The 26,977-nt window shown below is 32.7% G+C and overlaps 1 protein-coding gene across 1 annotated transcript; it reads left to right on the forward strand.

Moving 5' to 3' along the window:
* On the forward strand, positions 1 to 26,646 carry LOC108910248 (tubulin alpha-3 chain). Its single transcript, XM_018714807.1, has 7 exons — positions 1 to 88; positions 19,856 to 20,078; positions 24,820 to 24,992; positions 25,091 to 25,219; positions 25,275 to 25,445; positions 25,527 to 25,786; positions 25,840 to 26,646. Exons 1-7 carry the CDS (start codon positions 86 to 88, stop codon positions 26,231 to 26,233), a joined length of 1,353 nt encoding a protein of 450 aa, XP_018570323.1. The 5' UTR covers positions 1 to 85; the 3' UTR covers positions 26,234 to 26,646.
* The last annotated feature ends 331 nt before the right edge of the window (positions 26,647 to 26,977 follow it).

The following is a 26,977-nucleotide window of genomic DNA, read 5'->3' on the forward strand; positions in this document are numbered from 1 at the left end:
GATCGTATTCTGACTCACGGGTGCCGCATTGCTGACATCGAGTGATTTGTCTTCGTCTCAAGCTCGCAGAACCGCCTGATTTAAAATGGTAAGTCAACCCTACATTTTGCTTAGCTTAGCTTTTATTAGTTTTAAAATATATTTCTTAAGAGTCGGTCAAATATGTCTAGTAGAAGAACTAGATCATATTTTATGTATTTTCTGTACTTGTACATTGAAAAAAATATTGGAGGGTTTAATTTTTTTTCTTGTTAAAAATTTACTTCGAATAAAACAGGTACATTCACTTATTTCTCTAAAAAATATTAAAAATAGTTTCTTAAAATAAAAGGTGATTTTGTAAAAAAAATCAATAATTGTGACAGTTATTACTTCTTGAGAAATGTACCTAATGCTGTATGTGTCACCATATTTTTCAAAATAAGGTTCTTGCTTTTGTCACTGTGTGATTTTTATTAATTTTTGCAAAAAGATAACTATATTCGCGATATTTTATGATTACGTTTGAGAACTTAAATTTTATATTCTTTTTTGAGTTATTCGACAAAAATATTGCCTAGAAAAATGTCAAATCTGAATAGAACTGTTTTTTTTTTAATAACGAGACAAAATATTTGAACAAAATAAACATGTTATTGTAAGCACACAAGTTTCGTCTACAATTAGTACAATTGCTTGGTTAGTTTTTTTTTATCGTGTTATTTTAATATACAGTTGTACCGCAAATCACTCTATGCAACTTCCAACAACAAATATTTTCTATACATTTCTATAAACGTGCCATAACCACTCGAATTCCTTTTCCACGGATTGCTAAAAAACTTCGTCTTACCTTTTCGAAATTAATTTCCGACCTACATCGAAATCCTATCAGTTCCTCTAATGGAAGTCATTAATAACAGAAAAATCTAATTATGATCCACTATCCCGGATTCTTTTGTCCAATGGGGCAGGTATATCTGCCTATTGCAAGACGGAAATCCATCTTTATTCAGCCATAGATAGAAAGCTTTGCTCTATAACTGTTCCCCTTCAAATAATATAAAAAAAAACTTCACACATTCATCTCTTAATAACTACGCGATGCGACTATCGTATTTCAGTGCCGTTTTTGTTGAATCCAATCTCGTTGCCAATCAAAGTTCTAATCGGAAATATCAATCGAGAAGTGAATAGAATTTTTATAACGCAAATGGGATTAATGACAGAGAAAGGATGATATTTCTTCTTTGGCTACTTTTTATACAAATTGCAAGACTCAAAATTCAATTTTTTCGTCTAATAAATTAACGTCAATCTAGTCTAATTTATGATGTACAGGGTGTTTCATAAATAACTGACCACAAAGTACGAGTCAATTCTATAACCGTAGAACTATTATGTTTTGGCCAACTTGCCTTAGTATCAAATTTGATACTGGTAGAGATACAGCCGTGAAATATTGGTTGTCTAAGCCACATTTATGAAAGCTCTGCATTGTCCCTTTTCATTATGCAGGTTTAATTAAGTTTTAGCAAAAAATAGACTAGATTATTAACCTAATAGGTACTTATCCTCAGCGTGAAGTTATTGTGCATTATAAATATTTTATAAAGTAAATAAGGATAATAGATCCAATTAACAATTTAATATATTTTCGTAATACTTAATTAAATAAAATTACGTATATTTTAGTTACAGTAAATTCTTTGAAAATGAATGTGTTTCTGAAAACGACTCAGTAATATTGTTCTATTACGGCCTACTACGCTTGGGTACAGATGCCTCATTCTTGTCGACAACAATGGACGATTATAGAATACACACAGGCCTCATGCCTTCTGAATTACAATAAAGTAGGTACTATAGGTACCATTTGGTATATTTTCGTCTATTCTGTGAGTCTTTGATATTTGATATCAGCAAGACTGGTTTATAGGAACTTTTAGTAACAAAAAAATGTATAATAAACACTACCTTTGTAAAAATTAACCGCAGTATATTGATTAAATTCTCTATTTCTTTAAAATCAACGTTATGTGTACGAGTACGAAAATTGGATTTGTGTTACAATTTAAAAGTCTGTATTAAGTACCGTCTTTGAAAAAAAAGACCAGTCTTGTAGTATAAACTACATCTTCAGGTCTCAACAAAGGGATATAAAATTAAAAAACTAAGAGTAGTAATAAAAATATTAACATTATAAACAAATTGTAAATCGCCAAAGTCAATAAACTTTTTATTTGTCACCACATAGACAAGTTATTGGAAACCCAATGTCCAATAATGAATTTAAAATGTTTCTAATAGTTATACAGGGTGTTTCATAACTCTACTGACACAGAGCAGGCACGTGTAAAGGATCCTAAAATATGCCGATTTGTTATGTAACATTTTTTTTGGGATGTATCGTTGAAGAGATATTGGCCTCTGAAAATAGGTGTTTGTTAATGTTTTGTTTGTAAGGGTCATCTTTTTTAATACGATAAAAACAAAATACCTAAAGAATCTAATTTAATGAAATTGCTTTTTCTTGGTACTTTATTGTAAAAGTCGAAAATGACAAATGAAATCATAGCCTACTAGTCGTAAAACTGCATACTTTACTTTTTGTCCGATTCAATTAGTTAGTAGTTTCTCAAAAACCGTTATTTCTTCGAAAAATTTGTGAGTAAAAAAAATTTAAAAATTAAATTTCCTGTAATACTGACAAAACTATTTAATAATTGGCGTACTGATTAAAAAATTGATATAATTTTAAGGGCACCCTACCCCTCGTTCGGCCCTTATTGAACTCCCAAGAAATTCATATTTTTACTAATTAAAGATAATAATAAAAGCAAATAATGTACCAAATTTGGTTGCTCTATATTAAGACATTGCTAAAATATTATTGTTTTTCAAAATTGAACACTCATCTTCAGAGGCCAATATCTCTTCAACGGTACATCCCAGAAAAAAAATATTGCATAACAGATCGTCATATTTTAAAATCCTGTATTTCAAGTCTAAATCTAGTAGAAAATTGTTCCTTAAGCAAAGATGTTAGAAGCAATAGAAGGAACAACTTTTTCGCAACTGGATGACATAAGTGATTATTATGTTAAAACAGACTAAATCGGTAGTGTTCTTTAAATGTGCAAAATAAGGTAGTGGTGGTGGGGGAGAGGATTATCAAATTGATAGAATATCTCTCTTCTCATATCTATGTTCTAACAGTGGTTATTTTTAAATTGTTCTTCAACTGACTGCTTTAAAAATATCAATAATACGAGTAAGTAAACCCTCTTACTTTGAAACTCATTTTATCTCCCCTTCCGATAGTACCGTCTGGTAAAGCCCGTATTAGCTCCGGCCTGTATTAGTTCCTATCTACCCTTCCTCGAGTACTTCCTCCATAAACCAACCAGTTAATTTGCTGGATACTGTTTCTTTTCGCTGGCCGTGGTTGCCCAATTCACACTAGATCCCTCTCAAGTGGATGGAACGGTTAATGAACTGAAGTTATAAATAAATCGGCGAAGAGCGGCGTTTCTGGCATTTGTCTAAGTACTCCGTCAAATTTAAATAAAAACAAAGCAAAAGGCACGGGCGATCCTCCAGGCACTGGCAGATTTAAAGTGTTACGTTGTCGTCTAAATATGGACCAAGTTCCTAGGCTTAGGACGCCATATATTTGGTGAATTCTTGGGTATATTTAGGTTTCCTGATAGCGAAAAATTCGCATCTGTATCCGGTGGTACCCGTGGCACAAAGGTTAGAAGGTATTATATTCCCGTGAATTAAAATCGGTTAGGTTAGCGCATGCAAGACATAAGTAGTCTATTAATAAAGTTTATGCTAATTGGTGTACGTATCTAATAAATAAGAAATAGTTTCAATATTACAATAATTACGTACAAACAGCTTTTTCAGTGTTTTTCTTCTGACATATTATTTGACAAAAATTTGCTAGGTACGACTATTTTATTCATTATTCAGTGGCTCCTGTTTACGAAAATAGTCTGAAGTTTTAAAATGACTTGAACAAGCATTTTTATTATTAAATACATATTTACGTCTTCAAGCTTCAACCCAGATTTTTTAAAATATTTTCATTATTTGGGAAATAGGAAATATCGTAAAAAATTTGTTTTGGTCATCTGTTGTACAACTAAAAATAGAACGATATATGTCAAGAAGACATTAATAATAGACAGTAATATTAATAACACCACAGAAATTCAATTGATACAAATCAATTAGAGACACGCGTAATACAAACATTAAATTTACACACCACTTTAAGTGGGACAAAAGCCAAGCTATAAAGATGGGTTATGGTCCAGACGGTATCTGTTCCAAAAGTCCATATTTGTGTGAATCGTATATTCACGGAGATTTTTGGCATTTTGGCTTTCAAATATCACTAGAAATGAAAAATTTTCTATATGTATATTTTCAAGAGTTGATTTTAGGCGAAAATGAAAACGGAAATTAAATTTTTTACAAAATATGACTATGACAAATCGAATGAATCATGATTATTATTGTAAAAATCGAAAAAATCGTCAAAAATGGGGTTAAAAAACATTACTTTTTAGGGAATTTTCTTGAGGTCTTTAAATTGGGTAGAGGACCTTCATACTTGGCTCAAGAAAACTTCATGTTGTGTAGAATCATCACACCAAATTTCATCAAAATCGGTTCTATAGATTTTGCATAATAATTTTGCAATCTAAATTTTGAAAAAAGTTTGCAAATTTTCAAAATTTTGCACAGCAAAAACCAAGGCCCCTAGATACGTGAAAATTTAACAACATATAGTAGGGCACTCAAGCTTTTAAACGCTTTTTGAACAATTCGAATCCGTCATTTAAGAGAGCTCTGGCGCTTGTTTAAATATTGGTCGAATTTTTGCACTTATAAACAAATCAAATTTTTTAAAATAGGTTTTAAAAGTTATTGGAAAGACGCTTCTTTAAAAAAAACAGATCGTTTGGTCAATTAGTTCGTAGTTATATATATATATATATATATATAGTTATATAATATCCTCAAATCGCTAGCTAATCTCCATGTGACGTCATAATATGGTCGCTGGACTGCCCAATATTAGGGCCTTTCGATTTGGCAAAAATAGTAGCTATTAGTAGCTAATAGCAACTTAGAGTTACTCTGAACTGAAATTAGTTGCTAATAGTTGCTATTTTTGCCAAAACGAAAGCCCCCATATGCAAGCAAAACAATCAAAGCGATGCATTTATTTCTCAAGGAACTGAGCTTTTCTTAAGCAATTATGAAAACTTGTAAACACTTGATGGAATCAAAAAAATATTAGTAAAGTGTATAGAGTTCAACTTTCAGTCAAACATGTTTCAGATGAATCATGTTGGAGCCTACTTCGTTGATAAAATTAAACCATGTGCACCAGTGCTGTGTTTTTCTTTAAATCTTTCTTCTTATATAAACTGTTACGGTCTTCTTTTTTAAAAAAGTCAAGTAAACTTAAATCTGGAGCTTGCGTTGGTCGGAGTATTGTATTTACATCGCTAGTAGCCATAAACTAAGAGTTCTAGTAAACATTTTTCTGCCAACGTTCTTTGAAATGTTCGTAATTACATCGTGAGTGTTCTCTGTGTATATAAATTCGAACAGCCCCCAAGGGATGGGGTGTGTCCTGCAATTTGGGGTCCATCAGTGATATTCCGCCACAGCACCACGCAGTGCGTGCATGTGTGACTCATCTGGTGTCGATAGAAATGACTGATGTACAGAATCAATACGCAACTAACCCTTTTATATTTGTTCGGAAAAATTATGTACAATCAGTATGAGAAAATTCCGTTAGATCATTTTTTGAAAAGTAGCGTAAAATGTGTACTTATGAATATTGTTTCAAAATGAATATATAGTCTTGTATCTGTATTAGATATTTTATTTATATCTGCGAGGTGTCACTGTCCTACTTCTTCTCAATTATTTTTAATTCCAGCCACATATTTACTTAATATTTAGCATTTACATGACACCTTTATTCTTGATTGCAGGTTTATGATTCATAATATCTGCAAATGTAAGCTGTTGCCGGTATAATTTATATTTTAATCTGCATCTAAATATGGAAATGATTCTTGCATTCACCGAATGTTTGCAAAATCTTGATTACATTTGCAATGGTATTTATTAAATAACGATCACGATATATGTTCTTATAAATTATAAAGTTGCTGTGCTATTACATAAAAGTATTTCATAGTTGTACTGGAACGAGATTCTTTGATAATTTTTTAAAAATCAATGTAAGGGTTAAAATTCAATTATCTTTCGGGTTACGGCCTCTGTTTGTTTTGTCCTATATAGCTTTGTTTCTAAGTCAATGAGTAGAAAATTGGAACCGACCGGTTATGGTTGTAATATAATGGTTATTATTGTTGAATGTTCTCTATTTAAAAAATAACTGTTTATGTTTATTCTAGATACTATTGCAGTTACGGAAAAAACTGTGTCGCTCTTAACTTCTCATTGACTACTTTTGCAACACTGTTTATTTGTGTTCGACATGGGTAATCAGCGATTGTTTCCAAAACGACACACTAGATGATAGTAATATTTCCTGTCACTACTTTTTACTTAAGTATATTTTCCGTTTAAACTTTGTTTTTCAAATCAAGTCCCTGTAATTGAAATTTAACTGATTTAACCAGTATTTATTTAAAAGTTCATTCTCTGACTGCACCTATGCAGCTGTGGTCACCATCAAACAAGTCCCTTATTAAATTTTTAACTGTCATGTGTTTTGAAGAACTCAAATTGAAAAATAATCCTAATAAACCACTTTACAACCAACTGCTCGGGCAATTCCGTCAATTCGATTTTATGAAATAATTATACAATTAATAGAACTAGTGTCCCGGCCCAATTGGTTTTATTGAAACGGAATCATTTAACTGATTACGAAATGGCTCTTAAACTAAAGAGAAAAACGAGCCGTAGGAAGCTTCAGGTTTCCCGTCTCGTTTCACAAAAAGTTTATTACGCTGTTAAGTCTTCCTGATCGACTAGCGGCAGGATATCGTAAATTTATATGTTTATTATGGTCCAGCAATTAGGTTAATCAACTTTACTTTTACGGATGGGATGGCGGTCGATAGCACGACTTAAACGTTCTTTTTTACGGTCTGGCTGCTTGTCAATTGTTCCTTCTTGAACAATATTAATTGAGTTAGGCGATTATAATTAAATTGTTTATAGATAACAGATACTGGTTCCAGTACCGTGTTTTACAGTCGGGCTTTTTTGTCTGAAGGAAAATGGCTGGAGGATTTATCGAAGTGTACAAATCAATTTATTTATTTATGAGGATATGACTCGTTAAAATACGGGAATACTTAATTATAATAGAAAGGAAAGTTTAGTAGTTCGCCTGTCATCAATCATGAATGAAATCGGGTGTTTGTTTTATGTAAATTGTTCTAGATTAACGGGGGGTTGTAGTGGAAATTCAGGCATAGCCAATAATTGGATTCATGCCTAGGTTTTCAACAGTTTTTAAGTTAAATTTTTCTGCATAATATAATAAATATATGATATGATAATGCTGAACCACGTTATTCGGGTAGTTTTGAGTTGAATATACAGGGTTTTTGAAAAAATACCATATATTTAGGAACTAGAACATCAAACAGTTAAAGAATTTTTTTCCTATGGATCATTTGTTTTTCAGATACAGAAAAAAAAATTTTTAAATAAATTTTTGGGCAGATATTTTTCAAAAAACAAAATTTCACATTGAAATTTGTTAAAAATAAGTTTTTGAAAATGCTAAATATGTCAGTTGTTGGTTCTCGATTATCTTGAAATGGTGGCTAGCTACGATCTCTTTTAGCAGTGTTGCCATCCTAGTCCAATTTGTGGTTAAAATATAATTTTCAAAATATTATTTAAACGTATTTTATTTTTATCTATATTAATTCCTTTTTCCGTCGGGAGGAGGAGAATTCAAGGAAATTTTAAGGCAACGAAAATTTTAGGAATTCTAGGGATTTTTGGACGAACTATTTTTATTATTTTTTTGAGATTAATTTTCTGCATGGTATGCGACATATAAAAATTCACACAAAATTTTACGTTTGTTGATAGTGCTAGAAATGTTTTAGAAAAAAGAAGCAATTGGTATTGCCCAAATGCTGATTTCTATTCATAAATACAGGATGTTCCTTAACTAATTGAAGATCTTGAAGGAGCTAATTCTTTAAGCCATTCTCAAAACTTCATATAAACATAAAGATGTCCAAAATCGAATGGACCATACATCAAAGGTAGATTTTGTTTTGTTTTGTCCCTACAGAGTCTAGCCCGAGAACAGTAAATGTCATTTTTCGGATATTTGCAATAGGAAGTTATTTTTTTACAAAGTCTTTGTAGAAGCTGTTTCAAATTCTCTTCTCACTACAGGGATCTCGAAAACGCTAAGAGATACGAAGTAGCTTAAATGGGGGCAAAGTTGCACAATCAGGGGACCAACATTATGCCCCTAAAAAATCAAGGCTAGTTTTCGAAATACTTGGAAAAAAACTAAATTTTGGAAATCCGTTTTATTGTTACGGGTGATGGTAATAGTTTAAATAACTAGGTGGATTTCACAGGATCTAACGACACTTAAGAGTGTACGATAATTCAATTAACATAGAATCCAAAAAAGTGATACATTTGGAACTATTCGTTAAAGAAGAATTTTTCGAGAAAAAACGTCTGAATCTGGTTCGGAGGCAGTACAGTATTGGGGGTCATGAAGGCTTGCAAAAAATGTAAAAAAATTTCCAGGGTCGGATTTAAAAAAATGAAGTTGACGATGGTCATGGAGAGACGAAACGTTACATTTAAAAGTTGATTATGTTATTCGATAGAGGGCAAAAAGTTGCCATGCCTTCTTTTTTCAATATCATCTGAAACAAGGCTTAAATGAAGCAAAAAAGGATTTCCAAAATTTCGGTTTTTTCAAATATTCCGAAAACTAATCATGTTAGCCTTGATTTTTTAGAGGCATTATGTTGGTCCCCTGATTATGTAACTTTGCTCTCATTTAAGCTCCTTCGTATCTCTTATCGTTTCCGAGATCTCTGTAGCGAGAAGCGAATTTGTAGTAACCTGTATACTGCAAAAGATTTATAATTGTTGCATTTCCTTAAAATGCACCGTTCCCGAAAAAAAAAATTCTAAATTTTTACTGGAAACATTAGTTACCGAAAGACGAGTATTCTAATGCAAGCAAACTTCACTCTTTTGCTAAATTCGCTGCTAAATTAAATATTATTTGCAATTTAGAGTGGTATAAATTTTAGACCAATGTACTTCTATTAAAAGGTCAGTGGTAGGTATTGACTTTTGAATGTTGGTCTAAATCGTAAAAAGTGTTTGGCAGTCGTAAGTTTAGCAAAAAAGTGATTGTATCAAAAAATCTATATCAAAAAAAGAATATGGCAAAAAAGACTGTTCAATGTGTCTTAGAGACTTGTATGTTTTAGGTAAAAATAGGCTCATACTTATATTCAGTTACACACAAAAAGTCAATCAATTTCATTAAAAACCTTTAAAAGTGACAGGGTAAAAAATTTAAATAAAAAAATTGATTGCTTTGAAGGCTTTTTAAGGGAACAAAATTGATCTGCATAAATTTAGTTTCACCCAAGGGAGTTACTTTTGAATATCCAGATATACTGGGTGTCCCAGCAGGAATTGCCACTATCAATATCTCGGAAAATACTGATCCGATAAATCCCTTGGCAATCAAGCAACGACAGTAGGGTCAACACAGCTAAAATATTTAGAACTTTATGGAACTTCCGGTTACACTCTCTTATTTTAAATGGGACATCCTGTATATTATTGCATTTTATTAAAATAAGAAAGTTAATGTTGGCTTCCGGTATAACCGGAAGTGCCATAAAGTCCGAAATATTTTAGCTATGTTGGCTCTACTGCCTTTGCTGGGTTGGCAAATTTTCAGATTATCGGATCAGTACTTTCCGAGATATCGATAGTGGCGATTCCTGGTGGGACACCCTGTATATTCAATTTATCCAAAAATACCCCGATTCGTCTCGACATAACAAAGCCTTCATTTTTTTCCCAATACCTAATAAATGAGTTGAGTCCGCATCTTCAATTTTTATCACTCGAATGTCTCAATTGAAGATATTTTTGTTAATAGAAAGTTTTGTCACGTGACTTAGGAACTAGTATCCATTGGTTTTCCCCTAATTTATGTGTTTTTGGTAATATCTTTTTCAATATTGAATACAAAATGTCTCTTGGTAATTTTTCATTAGACATTAAAAAGCGATTACTGTAAGATTTTTTAATGTTATACCAATTCCTGAATGGATGAAACCTTTTTTTCGAAAAATCTTGCAGATACATGTTAGCATCTATATGTCAGTATTTTAACGTTTCAATCATCTACTTCTTTTGATTTTTGTTACCATATGTAAAACATTTTTATAATAGTAATGTGTCGCTCCATCGTCAACAACAACAAAGATACATCCTGATTTTCTTCGAAACACCCTGTGCAACGATCGCACGCGCAGAAAAACCATTCCTAACCATTTTAATCACCGTTCCAAGTCACAGATGTAGCAGTCCATTAGAATCGCGCGAGAAAAAGCGGTCTTAAAACTGTACATCAGACGCCTAAGATTCGCAAAAACAATTTAATTCTCCAATTAAGCTGGTGTTAATACCAGACGAGATATGTTTTTATTACGGAGTGATTTGAATGACTTCTTTTGAAGTGGCGAGCATTAATAGACATATATGGGTCTAGATCCGTTTCTGCTCACCGTGACTCAGTGGAAAAGCAATTGCAACGCCAAAAAAGGCTGCGAATTTTACGAAACGTTTTCTTCAGCCGAGGCTGGTATAATTTTACCATCTGATTTAATTGGTATCACTTCGAGTGTAACTGGAAGCACACCGACAGGGAAAGGAAAAATATAAAACTAACAGGACCTGTCAATGATACTGCTCAGATGTTGATTTGAAACTGCAACAATTCGATTTGATTATACCGACATTTTATAACATAAATTAAGAATGCAAGAGATAATGTTTTTCCCTCTTTCAATCACAAGTCACAACTAAAATAACAAATGTCCATCTACTGTAGTTTCATCTTTTACGAACAATTTGTTTTTTTATTATCTTATCTCTTTTATTAAATGGGATTCACAGTTAAATTAAACGCACAAGTTTGTTGTTTTGTATTTCTTTTTTTATTAAATTTGTTCCTTTTTTCTTATATCGTTTCTTGTTATATCAAATACTTATTTAATTTTTATTGATGTGCTTTAATTTACCTCTGTATCTCAATTAATAACAGAGATAATGTTACTCGGGAAATAAATTATTCAGGAAAGATGGAACTACAGTTTGATTCTTGCAGACATTGGCTATTTTAGCTGGTCTCAAATTTTAAAGGAGAAAGCGCAGTTTCTTCAAAAAACGGTGCCTCTCAGCGATATTCAACGAGTACACCTTTTATGCTGAAAAATCATTGAAAACTTGAAAAATGTTATTTATTTCCGCTCCACGCAGTGGCGCGGAACATTTATTTTTTATATTTATTTTATTTTTTAGAAAAGTGTCTCGAATATATAGTTTGCATGTCACTTGTTTCTTGTCTTAACGTGAAATCGCAGCAAATAATGTAGGTCCCCGTTAAAACTCATCATCAAATTAGAAAAAAATCTCTGGATGCGTTAATGATTTCCGGTAAAAGTATTAAATTACTTTTAATGCATATGTGCCACACGAACAAAATCGATATGAGTAAATTTACGTACTAACTAATCGACAACATCGAAAATATGTACATAAGAATAAACAAACAAAGCCTTTATATGCCTTGATTGCAGACAGCACGGAAGATGTCTGTTCACTTCGCGATTTATGGATTCGGGATGTAAACCAAACTGACTCAGGAATCGCATTCGTATTTATCGAGCCTGATGGCTGCATCTGTTTAGTAAACAATTTATATCCGATTCTACAAGACAACAGAGGGACTCACCAAAAATAGAAATTTTAATTCGAATGAAAGTCTGGTCAATAAATTTAATTGGCTCATATAGATTTAATTTGTAAACAACATATACTAAAGAACAGGGTGTCCCTTGAGGAACGTTATCTGATCCTACTGGCTTTTTATTTTCATTCGAACATTAAATAAAATCAATAGTTTGCCTTCAGAGAAAAGTTCTAGGTAACAGAATTCGATGCTTGCTTGTGTTGAGCAAATACTGCATTATTAAATATCAACAGCACTTGGTATGTCAAAAATACTTTTTGGTGCATTAATAAAAAGATCGGAGCAACCGTTCAGACTTTTTAATAATTATTTCATTATTATTTAACAATATATTACCCCTTTCTTTTCATTATAAATTTTAGCTGTAACTTCCCAAGCTGTCTGTCTTAGAAGTTCAGATCTTACATGGGGTACCTCTTTTTTCTTCTACCTCTTTTAAAATTCATCCTCTGTTGTCATATTTAACTAATTTATCTAAAATCTAATTTTAGTTTAGTCATCATTATATCTGTCACTGTTTCTGACTAGGACAATTAGGTGACTGAGGAACTGTATCGCCTTAAAACATGCCACTAACCCACTACTTTTATTGAGACGTGGAAATCGCTGCGATAAATCCACCTGTCGTATAATTACCCCCAATGAACCGTCGATTTCCCTGAAATATCAGCCGCTGCGTATTTTTAATGGACTACAATATCGCATTATGGCTTTGCCGCGGTGGCGTTCATTCATCATCGTCCTTATTGGTGCCTTGTCCTATATCCTTCGTCTCCTTTGTGACCCGTTGTACCAGTCTCCCAGTTGCCACGCGTCGAACCAATCGAACGTCTTCGAATTTATTCTTTTCGTAGGAGTCTAATAGACTCCGTGTCATCTTAGATACAAACAAAGAAATGACCGAGGGCTTTGACCTCGCCGTGAGGAGGTTTTCGTGCCGGGAATGTTTACGTTTTGAAAAAGGCGCACCCTGATCGATCCGTTGGTACGCGATGACGGAGATATGAAAGGACTTAGCTAATTACAGTGCATACACGAATAGAGTACAGCAGAGACAATGGATCTAATGAATAATATGTGGTTTATGCACGATGGTGCTTCACCTCATTTTAGTTTAAGAGTTGGGGAACACTTGAATAGAGTTTATCCAGATCGATGGATAGGCCGGTCAGGACCAGTGTCCTAGCCGCCTAGATAACCAGATTTAAGTCCTTTGGATTTCTACTTCTGGGATGATTTGAACAGACGTGTTTACGCAACTCCTGTGACAAGTGAGGATGAATTGTGGCAAAGGATTTTCCACCATAGACAGGAAATAAAAAATAATATTCTAATGATTTGAAAAGTACCAGCCATCACTATTTAGACGTGTTCGTGAGTGTATTAAGCAGGGCGTGCTCATTTTGAACAATGTTTATAGAATATTTGTAATTTTTAATCCTGAGTAGATACTTCTTAAATTCAATTATTTCTGTTTTGTTTGATATTTTCTCTTTAAACGGTTTATGTTTTACTTTCCCTTTAAATTGTTTTTGAGAAAACTGTAAATGATTTGGTTCATCCACTAGTTGTCAAGTCGCATTAGTTTAATTTAAGGATTAAAAGTTGCTTAAAAACGAAACGCATTTTGTATATGCAAATATCTCGACAATCAAGGGAGATATCGAAAACGAGCAAGAGTAACATTTTTATGAAATGAAGTACGTTCTTTCATATTTTCATATACACAATGTCCGTAATTCTAAGGCAAAAAAAAGTTCCCCTATTTATCAAAAGAATAGAGTATAACTGACGTCCTATACAAGCAAGTTGCTTGAAGCAACGCCAAAATTAGTTAAAAATTCTTATTTGTCATGTCAAAAAAAATAATGGTGCCAATTTTTTTGTTCATACTCTTAACAGTTTTCAAAATTATTGAGAAATTTCAAAATAAAATTCAAACATTGATCGCCGTATACCTTTGAAACCAGCAACAATTGCATGAGGCATATTTGGCTCAATCGACTTATTTTGACCATCAGTATCTCTAGCTTCGAGATTTCCCATCCTTTCGCGGACACCCGGTATAACTTTACAAAACTCGGAAGAAAGGAAGATGAAAATTGTTCTTTCATAAAAATGTTCATTTGTTAGCTCTAACTCACAAACTATAAAACATATCGGTAATCTTTCCCTCTAAATAGAACCTAAAGCTCGCGAAAACCACAAGTTTCTGTTTTACTTTAGATACATTTCAGTGAGGAGCAATGTTGATTGGAACATCCTGTATATTAATATGCGTAAATCAACTAAATGAACTAAGATATGAAATAACAAACTTGAATGTTTGAACTTTGGAAAAATAAAAAATATAAACTCAGCAAAAAAATTAAGAAAAAAGAAAAAATTCCAAATTTTTTAAGTGATTTTAGACAGGCTTAAGGCTTCTAGTTTTGAAATCTTGAGATGAATAATTTTTTGAGCACCACTCTCTAGTCGAAGCTGAGGAATCAGGCTAAATGATCATTTATTAAGGCAGAAAATATTCTGAGGGCGTGGGCAGTTTTGAAAATAAATTAGTAAAATGTTTGCCTTGCATTACTTCTTTTGATTGCGCCAAGAATGATACTCAAAAAAAATTTTCATCTCAAGATTTCAAAGCTAGAATCTTTAAGCTTCAAGATGCTTATTTTTTTTGCAGCCTTTCAAAAGTCACTAAAAAAATATGGAAATTTTTCTGCACCCTTAATTATTTTGCTGTTTCGATATTTCAAACTATACAAATATCTGCTGTTTTAATAGACATAAGAAGTTGAACATGGCCAACCAAGATCGCGCCGTGATAAGCAAAACAAGTGCCTACCAAAGCGTCGGGTGTAACAATTAACAATTACCACTCGTACACATTTTTGCATTTGTGAATGTAAACGAACTGTACGTATTTGCATTTTTTCTTGATTCAATCACCGGGGTACCTACATCATCGCTAGCATGTCACGCTTGATGGTTTTGCAATATTTATATACAGGGAAACATACACACTGCTAAATAAATATCTATTTCATATTTTGTATTGGGTAACACTAAGGTTGGACAATAAAATTAATAAAATGAAGAACAACATAGCAAAGATTCCATCTTGGTAAATTTATCACCCAAAGCGCTTTGACGGTATTGAAATAATTTTTCAAAATTTCACATATTTTTTATACATCATATGAAAGTTCTCAATTTTCTCTACAACTCTTATTAAAAAAGTTTTTCGATATCTCTTCCCGTTCAAAATATATAAAACTATATGTACTTATAGATAAAAACACTGGTTCTATCAAGTTTTTTACTGATTTTGTGAGCATTACCACTGAGAACAAGACACTTCAACATTTATATTCATTATTGACAAATGATTTGTTTTTATAAAGCCGTATTGCTAATTTCGAATTTTTCCGAGTTTCCCAAAAATCAAAAACATATACAGCATTTTTAAATGAGTATTAATTATTGTAAATAATGTTAATTTTATTTAAAAATATGTCAGTAATGATCATTTCCTATTTGCCCTTTTGATTTCCCTCTAATGGAGGTCAACCGTCGCTATTTGGTCACCCTGTATAATAGACCCATAACAATATTTGTAGTGTGGTGTGGTTTTTGGCGCAATTTCATCTTAATGACACTAGCAACTAGACTTGATTCAATTTTTGATTGTTGGCAAAGAAACACAGCTTTCGAGCGTCGCCCTGTATATCATCGCTGAGGCTGGCGCGGTCGTTGGTTTCACAATTTTTATTCCTGTCTGGTTTATTGGATACTCGCTCCTTATTTTAATTGTTTTCTGCCTACACGTACACCGTAATTGCAAGGTACAGGCTCGTTTTTGTTACACGATTAATTACGGGTTTTGTTTAAAAAAAAAAAATCGCGTAATTATTCTGTTTCGTAATCTCGTTACAAAACTGCCGTCGTGAGTCAACTGGTTGGTGCAGTCATCGGTCACACGACATTGATCCCCATGATTTATCTAAGTAGGTATAAAGACAGGACAAAAAATAAAATATCGTCCGAATTAAAAATTACAACAATAACGCGAATTTTACACAAACAGTGTTTGTTTATTCTTCAATAATCGTTGAGAAAATTAAATAACAAATGAATGCCTTCTGCCATAACCTACTTGATTTTGCCACAATGTCTTCTTACTCCAAAATGTTTTGTCATGGTTAGTAAAAAGCAAAAAATAAACCGAAATAATAATATTTTTATTGTACTTTTATACAGGGTGTCCAGAATATGTAGGCAATCTGGGGATTTATACAGGGGACGTTAAAATAACATGACAAATTCCTATAAAAATTTTCCCTAAACGACGCCCCTGAAAATCCAGTTTTTTTAATAACTTAAAATACTTGTGTAATTTAATTATTTTTAGGAAAAAACATATTAAACAACATTATAAAAATCATTATAACAATGTAACATTAACATAACATAACATAACATTAACATAACATAACATTATAACATTATAAAAATCATATTAAACACAAATAGTTTTTTCTCGAAAACAGTTCATTTTATCGATATCAACCAAGAGTCTTTTTTTAATTCAAGGTTCAAGCTATCTAAAAATATTATTTTTGTGCCTTTATCGTAAAGGGTGTAAAAAAAAATTAACATTATTGTGCTAGTCCGTCCCTGGCAAACCAAATGAGCCAAATTGTTTTCATGGGTCAATTTTTAAGGAGTCCATCGTATTAAAAAATAATTAAATTACACAAACTATTTTAAGTTAAGTTATTAAAAAAAATCGATGTTCAGGGGAGTCATTTAGGGTCCTGTATCTCCGTAGGGGGACCACAGGACTCTCTAGGGAAAAAAAAATTATAGGGACTTGTCATGTTATTTTAACTTCCCCCCTGTATAAATCCGAGAGATTGCCCACATATTCTGGGACACCCTGTATATTATAGTTTCCGTGCATTACATTCATGTGGATAATGAAAAAAGGTTGGGTTTTTCGTTTAGTATTTGTTCTGATTTATGCAAGAGCGTATTACGGCTAGGATTTTTACTGCCTCGAATATTGTTTTTCTCACGAAAAGCTAGAAAACTACATTGTTGTAGTTTTAATGATTGTGGTTACCATAGCCACTAATGCACAGTGTATTAAAAATTATTTACTTTGTGTATATAATGAAAACTATCTACTTATACTATTATACCCCAAAATTGTATAAACAACATTAATATTTTCATAGTTTTTTAGTATATTTAACACAAATAATAAAAAAATCCATGTATATTTGGAATGTTGTAGTGTATTGCACTTTTGAGTACTATTTCAATTATTAAACCATCCCACAAATAAAATTGAACGTAAATAGATACTTAAAACGCTTTTACAGTTAATCATAATGAAACCAGACATAAAATCGCCTGAACGTGAGAGCAACGTCCATCTTTTTTACTGTATTATATTTATTTCTGTGTAAAATCATTTCAGTCCAAGTTAAACGAGTACAAATATTCTTTTCCCTTACTGAGAAGCTCATTAAAGTTTGTAATAAATAATAAATAATAAACATTATCCCTGCGTTTTTAATTGCTGTTAATTAAACATCGATAACATTAATTAGTACGCTTTTTATTCTAATGGCGGCATATCTCTTTAATATAATATAGACGTACACACGCTTTAAGTATTTACACCTAATAAAAAATGCACTATGTGGAAAGGGTACTGGTAAAATTTAATGAAATACCGGCTATACATATGAAAGATTTAAGTCGTCTTATTTATTTTAATTTACTGAATAAAATGAAAATGATCCTCATTATGATCAGCGATATTTAATTTGAGCTAAATCTAACATATTTAAAAAAGTTGCAAATCTTGTACTTACAGCGAGCTCCAAATCAAAATATGTAGTTACAATTCGTTTCTTTAACTGTTGATTGGTTAGTACTGGTACCATATAAAAGAAATTTTGCTCCTAAATTTTGAAAAAACAACTTTTAATAGAAACGGTTATTTTTAGACCGTATAAGAAATCATAAAAAACAAGTGTTTCAGTTTAAACACGCTCCCTAATTGTTGGGAAATAAACGCACTGAAGCTTTGGAAGTGGAGCTTCGATTATAAAACAAATGCTGTAATAAAAAGTAGCAAAATGTTATTAGCTGTTGGACAGTCACGCTTTGAGCATAAACAGACAAATGTGTACCAGCTGTTTTATGCAAAAGTCCGGGGGAAACTCCGGGGAAAGAGTCCGGGAAAAAACTATTGGGGAAAACTCCGGGTATTTGGTAGCTGACTTAATATAAGTAAAAAAAAGCAAAAATAAGTCAAAAATGGTCCGTTTTTAGAATAAAACAGTTTTTTTTTCTTAAAATCACCACAATGAGTTACAAGCAGTGACTTTATAATCAAATTTAGTAAATGTTTATTTTTAATCAGACAAATCGTTCGTCGTATAAAATGTTTTTTTAAATATAAACACTAAAAAGTCCTATGAATAAATAATCGAATGATAAAGTGAAACATGGTCTATAAAGATAGTGTAATGGTTATAAAACACTCTGTAGAAAGATAGTATAATGGCTATAAAACACTTAAATTCATATGAATTAGATTTTATGGAATTAATACCTTTTACATTTGACCCTATATTAATTATAATCATGGGCGTAGGTAGCTAAGGGGGAGCAGGGGTGGTACGGCCCACCCCAGAAAAAAGATCTAATATTATCGTCTATCATATCGGCATATCGGTAAGTCGCTGTTTGCGTGACCTTTTTTTTAGAATGCAATGCTATAAGTTGTATCAATCTTAAAAGTAATTATGATCTCAGAAAATGTCACGTTCGTCTCTTTCCAGTTTCTATTCAACAAAGTTTACCAAATAAATGTTCTTTCTCGATAACACCCATAAAGTTGGTTGGCGAACTGAATCTGAATCTATTTCTTTCCATCTTCATTTGAAATAATAGTTTCAAATACTTTATGTAGGTTGTAGGTATGTGTATATTTTTTTTTCTTCAAACAGATGACACGAAGACAAACTTGGGATTCATACATCCTTTCTCAGGGTTTCACCATCCCAACTAAATAACGATCGTAATCATGGAATGGCGTTCTGCGTCAGCAAACGGTTATTATAATTTACGATCTGCCGTGAATTGTGAACTTCTTTAATGGCGACCGCAAATCTGTATAATTTGTAACAATTCCTTGCCTTAAAAAGTGGTACTAACAACTAAAAGGCACAGCGTGAATAAAACAGACAGAATTGCAACCACTAGTTTCAATTACGCACCACGGACCGTGGCTAAGAGGATGCATTTTATGCAATTTTTTTTTGCATTTATGCACAGGCGGTTTTAGCTAATGGGAAATAAAATGTTTCTCTGAATCGTTTTAACTATATTTTCTTCTAACTACAGTTTTAGATGCTTCAATTCAATGAAATGATAAAATTTCTATATATATTTTTTGCTCTGTGGGTATACAAATATACAGTATGTCCACGGTTAGAGTGAATAAAAGGACGTTTTCTAAAAAATGTAAATTAGTTTCATGTTTTATTTAAAAACTGTAGTAACTTTATTGCATAGTTTCTGCTAAATATCGCTTTTTCGAAAGAGCAAAAGTAAAGGCACTTTACATTTACAAATAATCAATTTTTGAGGACAAGAAATATAAAAAAGTTACCTATAATTTTGTATTGTCATAGACCAAGCACTGCCTCTTGCTCTATTTTCCTCCAGGCTTTCTTTACGTCTCTAAAACGTTGTTTCTGCCCACTAATCTTTCTCTTTTTTTTTTAGAGGGAATGCATCTCTGTCCACATCGGCCAAGCTGGCGTCCAGATTGGCAATGCCTGCTGGGAACTTTACTGCTTGGAACATGGCATCCAACCTGACGGTCAAATGCCATCTGACAAGACCATCGGCGGTGGAGACGACTCCTTCAACACCTTCTTCAGCGAAACGGGGGCCGGCAAGCACGTGCCCAGGGCAGTTTTCGTCGATCTAGAACCCACCGTAGTCGGTAGGTGAAGACAATAACTATAAATAAGATCATATTCGATGCAAAGTAATAAATCATTGCCTGTCAAGAGATCCAGTGCCATACGCTTTTAAGGGTTTTGGAAATTGAATAATTTATTCATACAATATGAAGGGACGAAGGGATCAGTTCACGTCTGGCACCCCTGTTCCTACAAAAATACCTTTATTCTCATAAACTATTTATTTTAAGTGTAATTTATTATAAATCCAATTTGTTTTTTAATTTCCACATATGTATAACATTTTACCTCTGTACGCGCCACTGTTGTTTACTTGTTTTTTGTAGGCGCTCTGTGATTTACAACCAAGCTCACCAGGTTAGTATTTGACGTATAACCGACCACTTCGTACACTCGATGCACCTGGGCGACTACAGCTACTATCAGAACACAGTGCGTATGCAGCGGTATTTCAGATTTTACATTCAATTTCATTTTAAATTTGAAATGGTTCATCTTACGCCTCCTAAAAATGATGACACGATTTTCCTTTGATAAAAGACCGACAACTTTTTGCTTTACTTTGCATCGAATACGATCCTAGTATATTTATTTATTATTCCATTATATATAATTTTAAAAGTATAAAAGCTAATATTATTTATGATTCTTGATTTTGATATTCGTGTCACATCATACGGAAGTTATATTTTACTTATTTTTTGAAGTAACAGAAAGACGCTGCGGAACAAAATTGATACACCCTATATACTAGCCACATTTATACAGATATATGCAGCAATTCAGTCTATAATTGTTCACCAGAACCAAAGCGTAATCAGTTTTATTCATCTATTATAGAACAGCATATTGTCCATCCGTTCGAATACGTTATGGTGTTAGGGGTTCCTTCCTCTATTTACTCCACGATTCAATAAAACTGACCCTTCTCCCAGCATATCACTTATTGTGACGAGTTCAATTATTCACATTAAACAGTCTGGTTTTATATCCGGAAGGTCAACAAATCCGTTAATAAAAAAATATTAAGAAATTCAAAATAAAAGACTGAAACAACAATTGTAAAAATATTAACATTTCCAAAACGTGATCAGATAATTAGTACCTTACTTTACATTCGTAGTGATGGAAGACTTTTCTTAAACTGTTTTTCTAAGTATAATAATGTAAAAAGAACAAGATATTTCTATTTTCAGAACAGCTTTGGGAATTGGTTTGTGCTACGGAGGTATTGGAGAGGTACCTGTATTAGGAAAGAAATGTTTTTTAGATCGTTAACTTTTTACAGGAGGTCAGTAGCCTCGAGCAAAGATTTGATGTCCGACAGTTCATAATTGCTGCTGTAATTGTCGATGACTTAGAGGCGAATATATTTCTATATCATACTAATGACAAAGTAACGATGTTTGGAATTGTTTTGGTACATATGCTTATTTGGGCGAAAATAACAAAAGAAAAAAAAGTTAAATAACTTGAAATATAAATAAATAATTAAATATTTTTTATATATTTTTTAAATTAACTGAAATAAACTTCATTGTTTCGTCCAACACAGCCTTTCCAGTTGTCCTGATTTTTTCAAATGACATTTATAAAAAGTTTTTACTATAGAGAAAAAATATTTTCGAATGAAATGAAATGAAATAATTATCTAGTCTTTCAATTCTTTTTTATTTATGAAACTATTTTATCATAAAAACCGCATTTTTACATAAATTTCTCTTCGTTTAAAAAATATTCGCTATCACAAAGCGCCTATTTTAGTATATTTAAGGCGAATTCTCAAATGTCGTGCCTACTTGTAGAAGCACAGCAAGATTTCCACAAAGATAGCTAATTTTTTTTCATTTTATGACTAATACACCCCTTGTGGGCGGTGGTTTCAGCTCTCCCTTTGCCCTCGACGACATCGTTCCTAGGCAGAGGAAGTGGAAGTATTAAGTTGCTTGGTCAATCGCCTTCCTGTAAATTTTTTATTTCTGCTGAACAGACTGTGAAATTTAAGCCGTTTCTTTCCTTATTGACACACTTAAGGGTATTTGGAAAGGATACGATTACGCGGTGACACATTCAATTAGCAGTATTTTGCTTTTTACGGCAACCGTGGTTTATTTTAGTCGATTTTGCCGACTATTTGAACGTAATTGTAATATTTCTCCTAAATTAAAATTCATTGCCAAGGTGAGTTATAAATCACATTCTTAGAGAAAATATCCTGAACCAGAGACAGTACGTGACATCACATAAATAATGAGGGAGAAATTGGTACCATTCCTGCCATGCAAAACGATTCACGGTGTACATTCGTCAATATTTCGTAGTTGTATTAATAACATAATTGCTGTCTATATGAAAATTTAATACCGAGGGAAATGAACCCTAGCAACGAAGAGGTGTATAATTTATTTGCTTGTCAATCATGCCAGGAAGTTGCATGTTCACTGTAAGTACCTACCAATCGAATTGCCATTCTTCTGTCGTAAAATATTTTTTGCAAAACAAATACTGTTAGACTAGGTGGTATCTGTTTTGGTTTACGTGAAACGTATATCCACGGAGATTTTTGGCTTTTTGGCATTCAAATATCACTAGGAATGAAAATTTGTCTATGCGCATAAAAAAACGTGGGCTTAATTTTTGGCGACACAATATGTTAAAAAAATTCGAAAAATGTCATATTTTTCTTCATATTTAATGATGTATCTTTTCAAGAGTTGATTTTAGGCGAAAATGGAAGAGGAAAAAAATGTTTGCAATTAAATTTTACAAAATATGACTAGTTACAAATCGAATGATTATTATTGTAAAAATCGAAAAAATCGCCAAAAATTGGGTTAAAAACATTATTTTTTAGGGAATTTTTGGGGGTCTTTAAGTTGGGTACAGGACCTTCATACTTGGTTCAAAAAAAGTTTATATTATGTAGAATCATCACAACAAATTTCATCAAAATCGGTTCTATAAATTTTGCATAATAATAAAAAAAATTGCAAATTTTCAAAATTTTGCACAGCAAAAACCAAGGCCCTTAGATACTTGAAAATTTAATCACATATAGAAGGACTCTCAAGCTTTCAAACGCTTTTTGAAACATTCGAATCCGTCAAATTGGAGAGCTCTGGCGCTTGTTTAAACAATTGTCGAATTTTTGTACTTATAAACAATTAGAATAACTTTGTGAATATTCAATGAAATCAAATTTTTTAAAGCTGGTTTTAAAAGTTATTGAAAAGACGCTTCTTAAAAAAAAACAGATCGGTTGGTCAATTAGTTACATAGTTATAGCCGATCAAAGTTAACCGTCATTTACAGTAAATAGACTGGGACATCCGGGCTAATTTTTCGAAAAATAGCTTTGGTATTCCGAATTATTACCAGGTCTAAGTTTGCAATACTTTTCTTCATTGGCAACCTACTTTAAAACGCGTTTAAAGTTATTTATACAAGCGACAAATTCAAGAAAATCGTACGGGTGGTGGTGGTGGGGGAAGCAGAGAGCGCGGCCGCTTCGGCCTGCTCGAAATTCAATCGGCGAGTTCAAAACTGCGACGCACTTAAAAAATTTTAGAGGTCCGATTTTGTTGATTTTTTTTTAAATCGATGTCTTGCGATTAAAAAAAAACAATTAGGGTATTTTCGAATGCCTATCATTAATAAATTATTGGTCTTTCAACAGTCCGATGATTATTTATCTTTAAACTTCCTTTAATTATCAACTTTATTTTTTTATTGTATCAAAGATAAGTGCATAAACTTATACACTGTTTATCAAGGAAAAAAAAAATAAATATTCTAAAATTGTTTAAACAACATTTATTTTCAAAATATGTCGAAAATTAGTAATTAATTAATTAATTAATTAATTAATTATTTAATTATTAATTTAATCTTCATTTCTTTTGTGACTAAAGTATAATTCAAATATTATTTACTGTTTAAAATATAAGCAAATGAGAAATTAACTCATTATATTACAAAAATACAAAATTATAGTACAAAAATTCGCCAATGTTTAACAAGCGCCAGAGTTCTCCTAATTGACGGATTCGAATTTTTCAAAAAGCGTTTGAAAGCTTGAGAGCCCTTCTATATGTGATTAAATTTTCAAGTATCTAAGGGCCTTGGTTTTTGCTGTGCAAAATTTTGAAAATTTGCAATTTTTTTTTCAAAATCTGGATTGCAAAATTATTATGCAAAATCTATCGAACCGATTTTGATGAATGTTTTTTAACCCCATTTTTGGCGATTTTTTGGTTTTTTACAATAATAATCATGATTCATTCGATTTGTAACTAGTCATATTTTGTAAAATTTAATTACAAACATTTTTTTCCTCTTCCATTTTCGCCTAAAATCAACTCATGAAAAGATACATAATTAAATAGGGAAAAAAATGACATTTTTGCGATTTTTTTCAACATATTGTGCCACAAAAAGGTAGGTCCACGTTTTTTTTATGCGCATAGAAAATTTTTAATTTCTAGTGATATTTGAAAGCCAAAAAGCCAAATATCTCCGTGGATATACGATTCACCCAAATATGGATTCTTTGAAACAGATACCGTCTGGACTATGTTACTAGATAGGATAATGAAATGCCAATATTTGTTTTTTCGAAAACTTTAATCAAAAGTCGACATTTTTGTTAAATTTTCAGTTGACAAAGTGAGTCTTTTTTGTATGAAAACACTAAACGTTAAATGAACAAGATGTTGATCTAAGTATGAATATTTAAGCAGTTTCGCAATAAAATTTTTATAGATGAGGTCAGAACCGGAACATATAGGCAATTGTTCCACCCGGAGCAACTCATCACCGGAAAGGAAGATGCTGCCAACAACTACGCTCGAGGTCACTACACCATAGGCAAAGAAATCGTCGACGTCGTCTTGGATAGGTTGCGCAAACTTGCTGATCAATGCACTGGACTGCAGGTGAGCACATTCTTTATATTTTCTTGCAAAATTTTAACTGAAATGTGAGCTTACTACAAAGAATCTTCGTCACACTGATACATATGAACGAATTACAGGGATTTTTAGTCTTCCATTCCTTTGGAGGAGGTACTGGCTCAGGATTCACAAGTTTGTTGATGGAAAGACTCAGTGTTGACTATGGAAAGAAGTCCAAGCTAGAATTCTCAATCTACCCTGCTCCACAAGTAAATATATGCACATTTTCTTCATACTTGCAAATTATATTTATCCATTTTTAAGGTTTCTACCGCCGTAGTAGAACCATACAACTCCATTTTAACAACGCACACCACCCTAGAACATTCTGACTGCGCTTTCATGGTAGACAACGAGGCCATTTACGACATTTGCAGAAGAAACCTAGACATCGAGAGACCCACTTACACCAACCTGAACAGGCTTATCGGGCAGGTAAAAACACAACTCCAATCTAATAAAATATAATCATAATGTTTTTGTTGGGCGCCAAGTTCAATGTTTTTTCTTTTGTAGATTGTTTCTTCCATAACTGCATCTTTACGCTTCGACGGTGCCCTGAACGTGGATCTAACGGAATTCCAGACAAATCTGGTACCATATCCTAGGATCCACTTCCCACTAGCCACCTACGCTCCTGTAATCTCAGCCGAGAAAGCCTACCACGAACAACTGACAGTCGCCGAAATCACCAACGCCTGCTTCGAGCCGGCGAATCAGATGGTTAAATGCGATCCTAGACACGGAAAATACATGGCCTGCTGCATGTTGTACAGGTATGTCTCTTTCAGTGTTATATTCCAAGCCCGCTATGATTTATTTTTGACAGAGGAGACGTCGTACCAAAGGACGTGAACGCCGCTATCGCCACCATCAAAACCAAACGCACCATCCAATTCGTGGATTGGTGTCCCACTGGATTCAAGGTGGGCATCAACTACCAACCACCCACTGTGGTGCCAGGGGGTGACTTGGCCAAAGTCCAACGCGCCGTGTGTATGTTGTCCAATACCACGGCTATAGCCGAAGCCTGGGCCCGTCTGGATCATAAATTCGACCTTATGTACGCCAAGAGGGCCTTCGTGCACTGGTATGTTGGTGAAGGAATGGAGGAAGGAGAGTTTTCCGAAGCCAGAGAAGACTTGGCAGCGCTTGAGAAGGATTACGAGGAGGTGGCTGTGGATTCCATTGAGGCCGAAGCTGACGAAGGCGACGAATATTAGTATACCAAAAATTAAGTGATCTATCCTGGCAGAACTGCATTTATACTCTGTCTTTTGTAATTCCTTCAGAGGACTTAAGGCTAACATCAAGTGTAGCTTTATGTATGTTTTAAATACTGCTCTTTTAGATTACCAATGCAGCATTTTCAGAAAGTTATGCCCATGCCGGTCTACTTGATCAATAATTTTACGATATAAGATGTTAGTCTTAGGCGCGATAATATTAACAAATTACACTAGGATCGGGTGTTGATGAGAAGCGGACTTAATCTTATTTTAATTTAAAGCGTTTTTATAATTATGTATTAATTTATCGTACTTATAATCTAGTAACCATTGTGCTTTCTGATAATACGAATTTAAATATATCTAATATTTACTGTGCACAAATATTTTATAAATTTTTGCAATTACCTTGCTGTTTTATTGCATCACCTAATCCCAATAAATAAAAAAAAGAAACAACTTATTTCAGCAGCTGAGAAATTGGAAACAAGTCAATGTTGAATTATAAAATTCTTGTAAATGCTCATATTGGGTGCAACTTTTTTTTGTAAATGCACAATAAACAAGTAGCATTTGATTAATATATTTACGATACCAAACTTTAGAAACTCTATTGAATCTGAAATTTCTCAAATATAATTTTGATCCCGGTACACAAAAAACAATTATTAACCTCCCTGTTAAATATTGTTAATTATTGGAACTATGTTTGATATTAGGAATCAGTTCAGTAAGAAT

Source organism: Anoplophora glabripennis, unplaced genomic scaffold, assembly GCF_000390285.2.
Source record: "Anoplophora glabripennis isolate ALB-LARVAE unplaced genomic scaffold, Agla_2.0 scaffold27, whole genome shotgun sequence".
Classification (NCBI taxonomy): domain Eukaryota; kingdom Metazoa; phylum Arthropoda; class Insecta; order Coleoptera; family Cerambycidae; genus Anoplophora; species Anoplophora glabripennis.